The sequence below is a fragment of the Vicia villosa genome, unplaced genomic scaffold (assembly GCF_029867415.1).
Source record: "Vicia villosa cultivar HV-30 ecotype Madison, WI unplaced genomic scaffold, Vvil1.0 ctg.000058F_1_1, whole genome shotgun sequence".
Taxonomy (NCBI): Eukaryota; Viridiplantae; Streptophyta; class Magnoliopsida; order Fabales; family Fabaceae; genus Vicia; species Vicia villosa.
In genome coordinates, this window is record NW_026704987.1 from 6,106 (window position 1) to 19,030 (window position 12,925).

General features: G+C 36.3%; 1 protein-coding gene across 1 annotated transcript; it reads right to left on the reverse strand.

Moving 5' to 3' along the window:
- Positions 1-7,379: 7,379 nt before the first annotated feature.
- LOC131623191 (uncharacterized) lies at positions 7,380-9,045 on the reverse strand. The gene is made up of 3 exons (XM_058894195.1): positions 8,923-9,045; positions 7,908-8,823; positions 7,380-7,684 (listed from the first exon to the last, which is right to left on the reverse strand). Exons 1-3 carry the CDS (start codon positions 9,043-9,045, stop codon positions 7,380-7,382), a joined length of 1,344 nt encoding a protein of 447 aa, XP_058750178.1.
- Between the last annotated feature and the right edge of the window lie 3,880 nt (positions 9,046-12,925).

Consider the following 12,925-nt stretch of genomic DNA (forward strand, 5'->3'; position numbering starts at 1 on the left):
TTGACCAAAAACCTTAAAAGTCAATGATGATTCCACACAGTTGACTTTTCCTGACAAAGTGAATTTTTGGGCTTTTGTGTAGAAACAAGATCTTTTCCTCAAATGAATGATGTAAATGGATTATATTGAGGTAGTAGAGATTCTTGAATCATGTCTTGAGTTTTGGATCCATGCCCTGATTAAAAGTCAACTATCTTGGTGAATTAGGTTAAAAACCCTAATTGTCGACTAGAGGACAATGATGAGTGTAGACTTTGAATTGAGGTGTGATGTCCAGTGGATCTTGTCATAAGAGTTATTTGAAGATGATTAATGTGTTTGAATGGTTTCCTGGGGCTTTTTAGGGTTTCCCAAAGGTGATCCCTGATTTTAGTCCTTGATAGGCTCCAAACCCTAGTCTGTTGATCTGAGTAATCCTGTACTTAGATAACTGGGTGTCTTAATCAATCATAGGTGTAATAATGAGGCTTTTGAGTCTTATGATTGTATTAGAGACTAATCCCTCTATTGATTGATCCTTTGCCTGAGTTTTCTTGTCTTTGAACACCCTCGATTGAATGCCAGACTGCCCTGGGTACTTACTTTGACTTGATGAAAATCCTGAAGATATGTCATCTCAGGGGGGTCAAAAATTAGGGTATGACACCCCCTAAGCACATATTTTCTCTTATTAGATTTTTAGGTTTAACATAGTTTTCTTTTATTTTTAGTGATAAAACGATAAAACACCATTAAAATTGTGTTAGATTTTTAGGTGATTTTTGACGTTTAATTTTTGGTCTTTTAGAAATCCCTCATTAAAAAACCCATAAAAATAGTAGTATTTTTAGTTCAATCTTGTACTATATTTTGACTTGTTTTATTTCATGCTTTTTACCAATTTTTGTATCATTTTATTACTTGATTTTGCTTGTAATTGTGCCTTTATTTTGCATGTCCCTTAGATCTTAGGGCTTCTAATCAATAGCATGACTTTAGGCTTGTTTTCTTTCATAACTATTAGGTTAGAATAATACTTAGGCTAGTCTCCCCCATTTCATTTCTTTTTCCTTTCGACTTTTAAAATACTTAATAAATAAAAGATGCGAATCGCACATTACTAATAGTGAGAGAAAAATGAGTGGGATTTATTTCCTAATCTATTTCTCAATCACTTAGTGAGAGAGTAATGAGTGGGATTCATTCCCTAATCTGTTTCTCGATCACTATATAATGGAAGAGAGATGAGTGGGATCCATTCCCTAATCTGTTTCTCTACCGTTATACACTTTTTATGTGATTCAAATCGCAAACAAATTCCCCTTAAAAAATACTCAAACAAAAACACTTAAAACACCTAACAATGGTTCAAATTAAAACAAAGTAGAGAAAGTGGTGAGTGGCCCGGTATTGGGAACTGTTCATCACTTATCTACCCTAAAAGACACAAACGAATCATTTATTTTTCTTCTTTCTAAGGGCAATGTTATTTCCGCTCGAACACATCGTAGGTCGACCCCTTATGCAAGAGCGTGAATGTTAACTCCGCCCAACAAAAAAACACAAAAACAAACAGAAAATCTTGAGCCGAGCTACGTTAACTCTGATTCCTGAAAAGGATACGTAGGCAGCGGGGTAGGGCCCGTGCGAGTATAATTCTTTCTTTTCCATACATTTTGCATTCATTCGCATATAGACATAGACATAGTACACACCCTTTAGATAGAAACAAACATAGGTGGATACCATCGAGTACGATGGGCGCGTGGGGTGCTAATATCTTCCCCTTGCATAACAGACTCCCGTACCTAGATTCTCTAGTCGTAGGACCTTGTTCTTACCCTTTTTTAGGTTCTCCGATATTCCTTTCCCTTATGGGATAAATATATTGGTGGCGACTCTGTTCATTTTTCGCGAGCGTGCGACAATCATTACTACCAACAATATGGGGTAATACAACACCACAAATATTCTTGTAACTTCTCACAAACAACGAAACAATTTCGATAATCTCTCAGTCACCAAAATCCATTAACAGTTCCATAATGACACATTCACATTACTATTCTTACAAGATTCGTAATGATCTATGATCCAATGCAGCATTCTGGCTCATCGCACTTATTCCAACAACCTATCAATCCAAATAACAAGATAACTCCACTTCACAGGCTTCTGACATATAGTCCTTCACTTCTTACAAGTCGAATAACAACAGTGCCACATAATGCTTCCGTTGCATAACTCTGATAATTCTTCTTTAAGTCACTGCCTTGTTAAAATTACGTCGACTATATGGTTCACAAATTTTTAATCCAACGTAGTCTCTCCTTAATACTTATCCTCACATCGTTGTTTCACTTGTTACCTCCAAATCCTTCACCTTGCAACATTCGCTTGCACAAAACTCACTACTCCGAATTGTTCATTTTGTCCAATTCTCACTTAACCACTCCTCTCTTCAAGTTACACAACTGGTGAGCGACTACCTTTGCGACATAACATCAATACTCTTTTCCCGCTATTAAGATAGTAAGACAAAGCTATAACATCCAACCCGATTTTCGTCTACCATTAACAATGGATTGAGGGTGATCAGTTCCCCAATTTGTCAATTAGTATTCGACAACCATAGTGGAGTATAAACTATTGTTACTTTATAATAGCGTCATTTCCGAATTTTCACTCAAGTCCATTAACACGTCATAATCCAATAGTTCACTTTGGGTCTTTACAACTTCCATAACTTCCTACTCATTATATCTCGTCGATGAGACACCGACGTCCAATCATCTCACAAAATCCGCTTCATAGTCACTTAGCATTGTAGCGATGAAATTGGTGAGACTAGAGTCATGGGAAGACTTAGCTCATTTTAAACAGAGTCGCCACCGCGCTTTATTGTTTCCAAAAAGAAATGGGTGAAAGAGCGAATAAAATCCACATAAGTTTTTAAAATTAAAACTAATAAACTTATCAGAGTTCTGGCTACGGAGGGTTTGTTATACAAGGGGAAGGTTTTAAACACCACTCATATCCATGGTACTCCATGGGAACCTCTTTGTTTTTGTGTTATTGTCTTTTGTTTATAAATAACCTTTTTTTACGAAAATCCTATGTGAAACACTTGTTTGAAATAGAGGGTGGGGATGGGAAGAGAAGTTTTTGAAAGTGAGCTCGATAAGATATCGCATCTTAGGCCTACATACCCCTTAAGTGCAATAGGGAAGTCGGAGCTTCTGTAGTTCCTTTTTTTTTTTAAAAAAAAAAAAAGGAAAAAGGGGGCCAAAGTGGCCAAAATCTTTTTGGTTGTGAGCTTTAAAATACTCACAAGTTTTTAAAAGAGGATTAAGCTTTAAAATACTTAACAAACAAGTTTAAAAGAAGATTAGGCTTTAAAATACCTAATAAGTTTAAAAGGTTAAGCTTTAAAATACTAAACAATTTTGGAAAAGGGATTAGGCTTTAAAATACCTAATAAGTTTAAAAGGTTAAACTTTAAAATACTTAACAATTTTAAAACAAATCAAAGAAGGACCAAGCTTTAAAATACAAGGTCAATGGGTTAAGAGAAGTTTTACCGGGAATAATTCATCTCTTAACACCAAGGTTTAAAAACAAGATCAATGGATCAAGAATAGTTTCACCGGGAATAATTCTATTCTTAATACCAAGGTTTCAAAACAAAAGGGTTTTTGGCTAAGCTTTAACAATACTAAACCATAAACAAGTGAAAAGCTTTAAAATACTTGACACAAACATAAAAGTGATGGGAAAAGAATTTAAGTACCTTGACAATTTAGTCAATATCATTCCCATCCTTTGGATAAAACATCAAGCTTAAACAATTAATAATAAATACATCATGTATGTACAAGAACAAACAAGTGAGTGTTAACAAGCAAGATATGAATGTATCTAAACCCTTGGATTCAAATCATGTATGAATGATTAATGTGATGATTAAACATTTGGTTAGATAAACAAAATATAACAATAAGTACAAATCACATGGATATAAAATCAACAAGTATATGTACAAGACAAAGATTAATAATTAAGTACAACACATGAATTAAGATCAACAAGTATGTACAAGCACAAATAAACATGGATAAACAAAGATCAACATGTTGTAAATTTTGGTTAGGGTTTTAAACCTAAAGGGGTTTTTCAAATTAGGGTTTTGAAACATACACCTAAACCTAATTAATTTTAATTGTTAAATGCCAATTTCTTTAAGAGAAATGGTCTAAGGGTACATAGATAAGTGAAGGACACTCTAACCTAACCCTAAACAAGTATTAACAAAATTATACTAAGTCACTTTAGAAAAATATTTAAAAAGAAACATATTTTTGTTGATTTTTTAATAATAAAAGACTTGTTTTTTGATTAATTTTAAAAATGATGATATAATAAATATTTTTGTGATTTTTTAACATGGTATAAAAATACACAAAATAAATAACACAAAAAAAAAAGGGATTACAAAGATTAATTTTCCTATTTTTTTATGGATTTTTAAAGTTGTGAAGAAAATAAGAAAAATTAGTGATTAGAAAAGAAAGACTTTGTCTTTGGATGGGTTTGAACTCATGCCCTCTTGCTCACAGCACAAAACATACACCAACTCAACTGCACGCGCATGGTGACAAGTAATGCAAACAACACATTATATTTTTAAAACATGTCAGTTTGGAAAGTTAAAAAAAATAGGAAAAAGGACTGGGGCGGGGGGATTCGAACCCCAGACCTAAGGGCCAAAGGAGCGCCTTAAGAGGCAAGTGGAGAACCAAGTGGGCTGAAACGATTTAGTCGTTTATGAATGCCTTCCACTAAAGATAAAATGAAATTATTTTCAAAAATCTAAAAAATGGCGCCATGGCACCTTCTTCTTCCTCACGAAGAACAACAACATCATCATCAATGGTGATTTTGAAACTTTCTCAAATATGCATCATTTTTGACAAAATAAAACTCTAAACTGATCAAAAAATCATCACGAATTCAACCATCCCATTAAAAACTACTCGTTCATACTCTAACATGTGAATTTCTGGATTAAAGTAAAGAACCCTAAAACCTAAATTTTAAATTAAATGCTGTAAACACATGATCAAGCCCTAAAACTTTAGGGCTTTCAATCCCTACATAATTCTAAACAGAATGGCCACAAATTTTAATCAAAACAATGCTCAAATCAGTATGCACAAATTCAAGAAAATTACCTCTAAAAATGGATTCATGTAGCACAAATGAGAGGACCTGGGAGTGTATCAAAGATTCACACAGCTTCTATGAACCTCAGGGAAGCTTTTAGGATGCTCAAAAGTTCTTGATTGTACCTGCAACCACAAATTTGACTTCCACTTGAAAGAGAAAAAGTTATGGTGATTTAGCTATGGAAATGGTGTTACAGATCCAAAACAGAAGTTTGGTTAGCTTCCATATGATGTTTAGAAGCTAACAAACACAAAAGGCCTCAAAACGCACAAGAGGATTTTGTTTTGGCAAGTTTGGTTCAAAGGTTCATTTTAAGGGAAATTTGAATGGTGATTTCTGGTTATAGGTGTTTGGCAAGTGTTTGGAAGTTATGGATAGCTTCAATATGGTGAATAGAAGCTATTAGAACTATTGGTTTGGAAGTGTTTGGTTTGAAAAATGACAAGTTATGAGCTTAAAAAGGTCTATAATGGAGGTTGAAAAGTGAAATTTCACTTGGGGACCTTTGAGAGGCTAAGGAAGGTATAGACACCTTCTAAATGATGTTTAGAGGTTGTCTAAACCATTGGTTGACACCCAGAACTTTCAAAACAATAATTCACTATAAAAGTGAAAAGAACAAGAAATGGAGAATTTCAAGTGACGATGGATTTGGAGAATTCTGGTGTAAGGGATGCAATGAGCAATGCCCTATATTTATAAGCAAGAATTAGGATTTGTGGGAGGAAAAAGTTCATAATTTTGAAGCTCCCATTGTGACTTTGTACCATGTTGCTTCTTTGTGAAGAAATGATAAAGTTATGGTTTCAATGGTGACGTACAAGCTTTAAGCATGCTTGCAAGGACTTTGATATTGAAAATTCTAGTAACACACGCTCGATGTCTTACTGGATGTTATGACATCCATAATTACACAGCACAGATAATTATAACAGAACAACATAAAAACAATAAAGAACACACTGAATTGTTTACCGAGTTCGGTTCAATCAACCTACTTTGGGGGCTACCAAACCAGGGAGGGAATCCAATATAAGCAGAATTAGTTTGGAGTTAAACTCCCCCGTTTACAACTCCTCACTTAAAACCTACCCAATGCAATTCCAACATATTCCTAGACCTGAGTATCTCCACTCACTCCTCCTCAATCACAACAGTGATTACACATAAACATAAACAATTACAGAGAGAAGACACTCTTCAAAAACACACCTTGATCTGCTTAAAAGCTTCAATCAAGAGACACACACTCGTGCTTAAAAGCTTAGAGTGACAATAAACACACACAACTTATTCCAATGCAATCATCAAAGACAATTGCTTGGATCACAAGTGACAGCTACAGAACTACGGTTCTTCACAATACATGATTCAAGAGACACTACTCCAAGGAAATCATCAACGTGATAATTGTTTGGATCACAAGAAACACACACGGTGGAAACACAAAGAGTTTAATAATCTTTCACGCTTAATACTCTGCCTCTAAAAGTAGGATTTGTAGTCGTTATATAGTCAACAGGCAAAAGGGCTTGGGCCATGGGCCTTCCATACATAAATTAGGGTTAACCATTTTAACCTAATTTCCACATCATCAGGATTTTCACATAAGCTGTAATTCAGGATATTTTAGCACAAATCAAATAGCACACAATATATAGTTTCCTAAATAGAGACCTAAGATAGATAAGGAAACCTCACAACTAAAAGGTAACAACTACTACTGTCAGATACATATGTCATGACATCGAGCATGACATCCATTGAATAATTGTACTAGCTCAAACATACAATCCTGCATAATTCCACACACATACACCAGGAATGTTTTACCACAAAATACAACCAATTTAAAACATCTACAATCTCCCCCTTTGGCAAATTTTTGGCTAAAACATTTTGTTACCACGATATCAGAGATTCTTTGCAGCAGAGAAAGAACAAACACACATATAAAGTAGCAGGAGTAGTTTAAAACAGCTTACCAGCACATACCAGTTAACTTATAAGCTTCATCCCGAATAAACAAACTAGTTGTCCAAGACAAGCAAAACAAAACACAACAAAACACAGTACCATTTACCATTACCCCCTTTTTACCAGAAATGTTGCCAAAGCAATCTTACAAAAAAAACAAAACACCACACTAGGAAAGATCACCATACACATCTGCTTCAGTCTTCAGACTCAGAGCTACCGAGTCCAACACTTTCATCAGTGCCATCATCAGGACTGGCTTCTTTCTCAATCTCACTATCTGATCCACCATCATCTTCACCCTGTTCCTCCACATCACTATTTGCAGACTTAGCTCCTTCATTTGTTTCAAGGGAGCTGATCAATTTTTTAAGAGCCAATTTTCTGGACTCCAGCTCCTTACATGTCTCTCTGAGCATTGCAATCATGGCAGCTTTACTCATAATTGTGCTCTCTTTGGATGGTCCAGCTGATGTTGTGACAACATCATGAACATGTGTTCCTTCGAAAACTTATGATGAAAGAGTAAAGGACTTGCTCTTTGCACATAGAATCTTTGTCATTCAGAATATTGGGAAATTGATTTAAGATGATTCCACAAATAAGGGAAGGGAAGGCAATGGGGCCTTTGACACTATAGCTACCAGCATGCTTTAAAGTTTGCTAAAAAATATAGGTTCCATAATCAAATTTGGTCTTAGTACCAATAGCAAAGATGATTTTACCTAGGATAGCAGAAATTGTTGACTTGTGTTGAGTTGGCACCCAGTTGGCAGCTCCAATCTTATGAAGTATAGCATACTTCACACTTAGTTTGCTCGCAGTCAGTTTCCCTTTGACAGGCCATGTCTTCACTTGTCCAGCGGTAATTTCTTTGCACATTTGATTATCAGACACTTCCAGCTCTGGTTGAGCTTCATTTGACCTTTCCAAAAATTTGTTGATCACAGTGGGAGAGAAGTTAACACATTTTCCCCTGACACACACTTTAAAATACTCCTTAGTTTCCTTATTGCCATAATCTTCATGTAGGTTCACAATGAACTCCTTCACAAGGACTTTATAACACTTAGAGAGTTGAGTCACAATTTTCATCAGACCAGCCTCATGAATAAGATGCATAATCTCTTCATACTCAAGAGCACTCTGAGTAAGTTCTCTCTCTAAGGCCAGTCTTTTCTGATAGACAAATTTCCATCTGAGTACACTGGAGGGATAGTGAAAGGAAATGTTATCAATAGGTACTTCAGGGGAACTAGAAGCAAGCTTGCTAGTAGAGACCTTCTTCTTGGGATGAATGTCATTGACATCCACAACAACATCAGAATCTGACTCATTCTCAGCAATCCTTCTGGCCTTTCTTTTCTTAGGCACCACTTTGCTCCATGGTTTTTTGGGTCCAACAGAAGCGGGCTTAGCCACTGCCCTTTTCTTCTGAGAGTCCTCAGCTACAACTTGCTTTCCTTTCCTCCTCATTAGCCTTCTGGCTATGCTTGGATTGATAGAAGCAGCCAGGTCATCATTAGAGAGATCATCAAGGTTGATTACTTTGTCAGCGTGAGTCTTCTCTGGTTCTTTTTCTTCAGTTTGACCATCTTTAGTGTGGTTTACCCTAGAGGGAGGGACAGATGATTGAGAAATCTGATCAGAGTTGGGATTTCTAGGTCTTCTTGTTGTCTATTTGGTTCTCCGTGCATGCGTTGTTCTGGGCCGTTTTGCCACGAGATCGTATGGAGTCACCATCTGCAAAGGGGTGACCTCAAGAATCTCACTAGGGTTAATGGGAACATTCGAAGCGTCTTGATCACGAACAGCGAAAGTGGATACTTTTGATGAAGATTGAGGGATAGACTGTTGAGACATTGTGGGAGATTTTGGAGATTGTCGAGATGTCTGGTTGTTTTCGTTGTCGGATGTGAGATGAGAGAAGTGTAAGACACAAACCAAGTAAGAATGGTAGAGAGTTGGGAAGAATAGAGGAAAGGGTTGTACTAGGAGGGGGAAATTTAAATTTTGACCAATCATTAAATCCGAATTATTTTCCTTATTCAAAAAGTAGTTCCCTAGAAACTGTAATTGCTATAACACCTCATAGGAGTAAATACCTCATTTGTTCTTCAAGATTTCAACTCGTATAGTACTTAGATTCTTAGGGAGGATGTCTGCTCTTAGTAGCTCAGGAGTTCCATGCTTCACGGTAGAAACTTTGTTAACCACAAGATTCCTTGGGGAATGATATATAGTATCCATATGCTTGGTTCTGATGAGTAGGGTAGACTTCTTTGACACATTAGTACCTCTCAGATTGTCATAGTGCAATGTCTTGACATCCTGAGTGACATTGTATTCAAACATCATTAGTTTTTCACCTTCATTTTTTACAAAGAAGATTTTGACTATCTCTTCTTCCTCGTATCCATTTCTTGCTTTCCTTTCATAACAAGTTCTAGATGTTTGATATGGTCTTCTCCTCTTTACACTATTTATTTATCTTCTTGAGATCTTTGTATCTGAACTTGGATGCTCAGTCTCATCACTTAGCTCGAGGAGATATGGCTCAGCTTTTAAAGAGTTTCTTTGTTGATATACCATTCTTCTAGTAAGAGCATGAGCTTCAGGACATGTGGACTTCAAGTGATCTATCCTGCCACATTGATAGCATCTCTTATATGGGGGATATGCGCTCCTTTCTTGATGTTTTCTTTTATGTTGCATCTTTTGATTAGGCATTATCTGCTCCATCAAGTAAGTCTGATTTCTCATTTCTACATTTTTGTTGTGAGATGAGTTCAGCAACTTTTCTTCCAGAACATCAATGTTTGAATGAAGGCTTATGTTTTCTTTTTGAAGGAGAGTGTTGGCATTTCTATCCTCCAACATTCTTGCATATAGTCTCTCATTTCTTCGATAGTTTTCAGAGAGAATAGTACCAAGTTCTCTGGCCATGAAATCGATGGCAGATGTCTCCTTATTTGATTCACTCAAGTCTCTAGCTACATTTTTTACTGATCTTTCTTGATGATTTTCCTTAATATCTTCCTTGGTCATGGAGTCTTTAGAGGAACAATTTGAGATACTAGGTTCCCATAAGTAACAGTTTTCTTTAGACATAGAGCCCTTCATGACTTCCTTATGTTCTTCATTTGTGACGATACATTCCTTCTTAGTGAATCTGACATTGAAGCCTTGGTCACACAGTTAACTGATGTTGATTAGATTCACAGTCAGTCCATTTACCAGAAGAACATTATTCAGATTGGGACTTTCAGGATATTCTAGTGTTCCAATCCCTTGGATTTCTCCTTTTTCTCCATCACCAAACGTGACATAGTTAGAGGAATGAGGAGTGACATCCACCAACAAATTCCTTGTACCTGTCATGTGTTTTGAGCAGCCGCTATCAAAGTACCAGTCTTCTTTCGATGACAATCGCAGGGGAGTGTGAGCCATTAAGGCAATACCTTTAGGTACCCATTGTTGTTTCTTGACTGAGGTGCTCTGCTTAGGTTCTTTTTGAAGTAACTGATTAGGATAACCATACAATCTAAAGCAAAAAGGTTTTATGTGACCAAATTTTCCACCGTAGTGACATCTCCATTAATTACATTTCCTCCTGGTATGATTTATCCTTCTGTTCTTATGATGTTGTGTCATAGGTCTTGACATCCGACCCGACATGTGAACTTTAGGTTTTGGACTCTTGAGTCCTAAGATGGATTCTGATCTTCCCACAAATACTATTCCAGACATGTCTCCTGATCTCTGTCCAATTTGCAGAATTTCTTCCAGGGAGTCAGTTCCAGAATTCAACATTTTGACAGATTTTGACATTTGATCCATCTTGGAGTTTAGCATGCTGATTTCACCATGAAGTGACTCTATGGTTGCAAGATGTTCTTTCTTTTCAGTTTCCAACTCCTTTATGAGCCTCTTTTGCTTCTCCACTTGTTTACATACTTCAGTGCTTTTGGCATATAGCTCTTTGTAGGAGGTTGCAAGCTCATCAAAGGTCAGTTCATCTTCACTGGAATCATCATCAGATTCACAAGCACTCGTTAGTGCTTTGATATATTATGCAGTCTCTTCTTTATTCTTGTTCATAGTACCAGAATTTTGTTGTCCCTAGATCTCACCCAGATATAAACAGGCAGGGTGCCTGCTTTGATGCCAATTGAAAATTCTAGTAACACACGCTCGATGTCTTACTGGATGTTATGACATCCACAATTACACAGCACAAATAATTATAACAGAACACCATAAAAACAATAAAGAATACACAAAATTGTTTACCCAGTTCGGTTCAAACAACCTACTCTGGGGGCTACCAAGCCAGGGAGGGAATCCAATATAAGCAGAATTAATTCGGAGTTAAACTCCCCCGTTTACAACTCCTCACATAAAACCTAACCAATGCAATTCCAACCTATTCCTAGACATGAGTATCTCCACTCACTCCCCCTCAATCACAGCAGTGATTACACATAAACATAAACAATTACAGAGAGAAGACACTGTTCAAAAACACACCTTGATCTGCTTAAAAGCTTCAATCAAGAGACACACACTCGTGCTTAAAAGCTTAGAGTGACAATAAACACACCCAACTTATTCCAACGCAATCATCAAGGACAATTGCTTGGATCACAAGTGACAGCTACAGAACTACGATTCAAGAGACACTACTCCAAAGCAATCATCAACGTGATAATTGTTTGGATCACAAGAAACACACACGGTGGAAACGCAAAGAGTTTAATAATCTTTCACGCTTAAAACTCTGCCTCTGAAAGTAGGATTTACAGTCGTTATATAGTCAGCAGGAAGAAGGGCTTGGGCCATGGGCCTTCCATACATAAATTAGGGTTAACCTAATTTCCACATCATCAGGATGTTCACATAAGCTGTAATTCGGGATATTTTAGCACAAATCAAACAACACACAATATATAGTTTCCTAAATAGAGACCTGAGATAAATAAGGAAACCTCACAACTAAAAGGTAACAGCTACTACTGTCAGATACAGATGTCATGACATCGAGCATGACATCCATTGAATAATTGTACTAGCTCAAACATACAATCCTGCATAATTCCACACACATACACCAGGAATGTTTTACCACAAAATACAACCAATTTAAAACATCTACAAATATGATCTTAGAGGCTTGCTTATGAGATTCAAATTGCTTTTGGTGCAGAAGAGACAATGTAGTGGCTCAAGGAGAGTGGACTTTATGCATAAAGCCTTTTTATCAAAATGGAAGTGTGATCTTTATGCCATTAATGGAATGATCAATTGGATAATGGCTTAAACACTTGGATTATAGCTCAAAAGAAAGTGTAATATTCCGATTATGGTGCTTTGAACAAGTTATATGGGCTGCAAGAAAGGAATCTTTCAAATTTGAACAAGTTTGGTTCATAACTTCTTCACTTTCTTCATGTTCTTCTTCATTTTCAAGTGTTCATGGTGGCATATTGACATCATATCTCATGAATGAAGCCCATGCTACTTAGCTCTTTGGAAAGCCCTTGCTACATACTTCAAATGAGTAGTTGAAAGTTTCCTCAAACTCCTTTTAGATCATTGAGAAAAATGGCCATAAAGTTAAGAAAAAATCCCAGTAAAACACTTGAAAAATTTCCCATGTCTTTTGAAAGTTATCTTCTTAATTCCATATCTCTCAAAATAATCATTTTTTGCAAAATGTTCCAATGTGATAAGTTGTTTGTTT

What these genes read in the sequence shown, in the direction of transcription:
- LOC131623191 (XM_058894195.1), bottom strand. Translation starts at nt 9,045, where the DNA reads ATGTCTCAACAGTCTATCCCTCAATCTTCATCAAAAGTATCCACTTTC. An exon ending in AGGTCACCCCTTTGCAGATG is followed by an intron (nt 8,824 to 8,922) that starts GTGACTCCATAC and finishes AACTCTGATCAG; the next exon opens with ATTTCTCAATCATCTGTCCC. An exon ending in AACAATTTCTGCTATCCTAG is followed by an intron (nt 7,685 to 7,907) that starts GTAAAATCATCT and finishes AAGTTTTCGAAG; the next exon opens with GAACACATGTTCATGATGTT.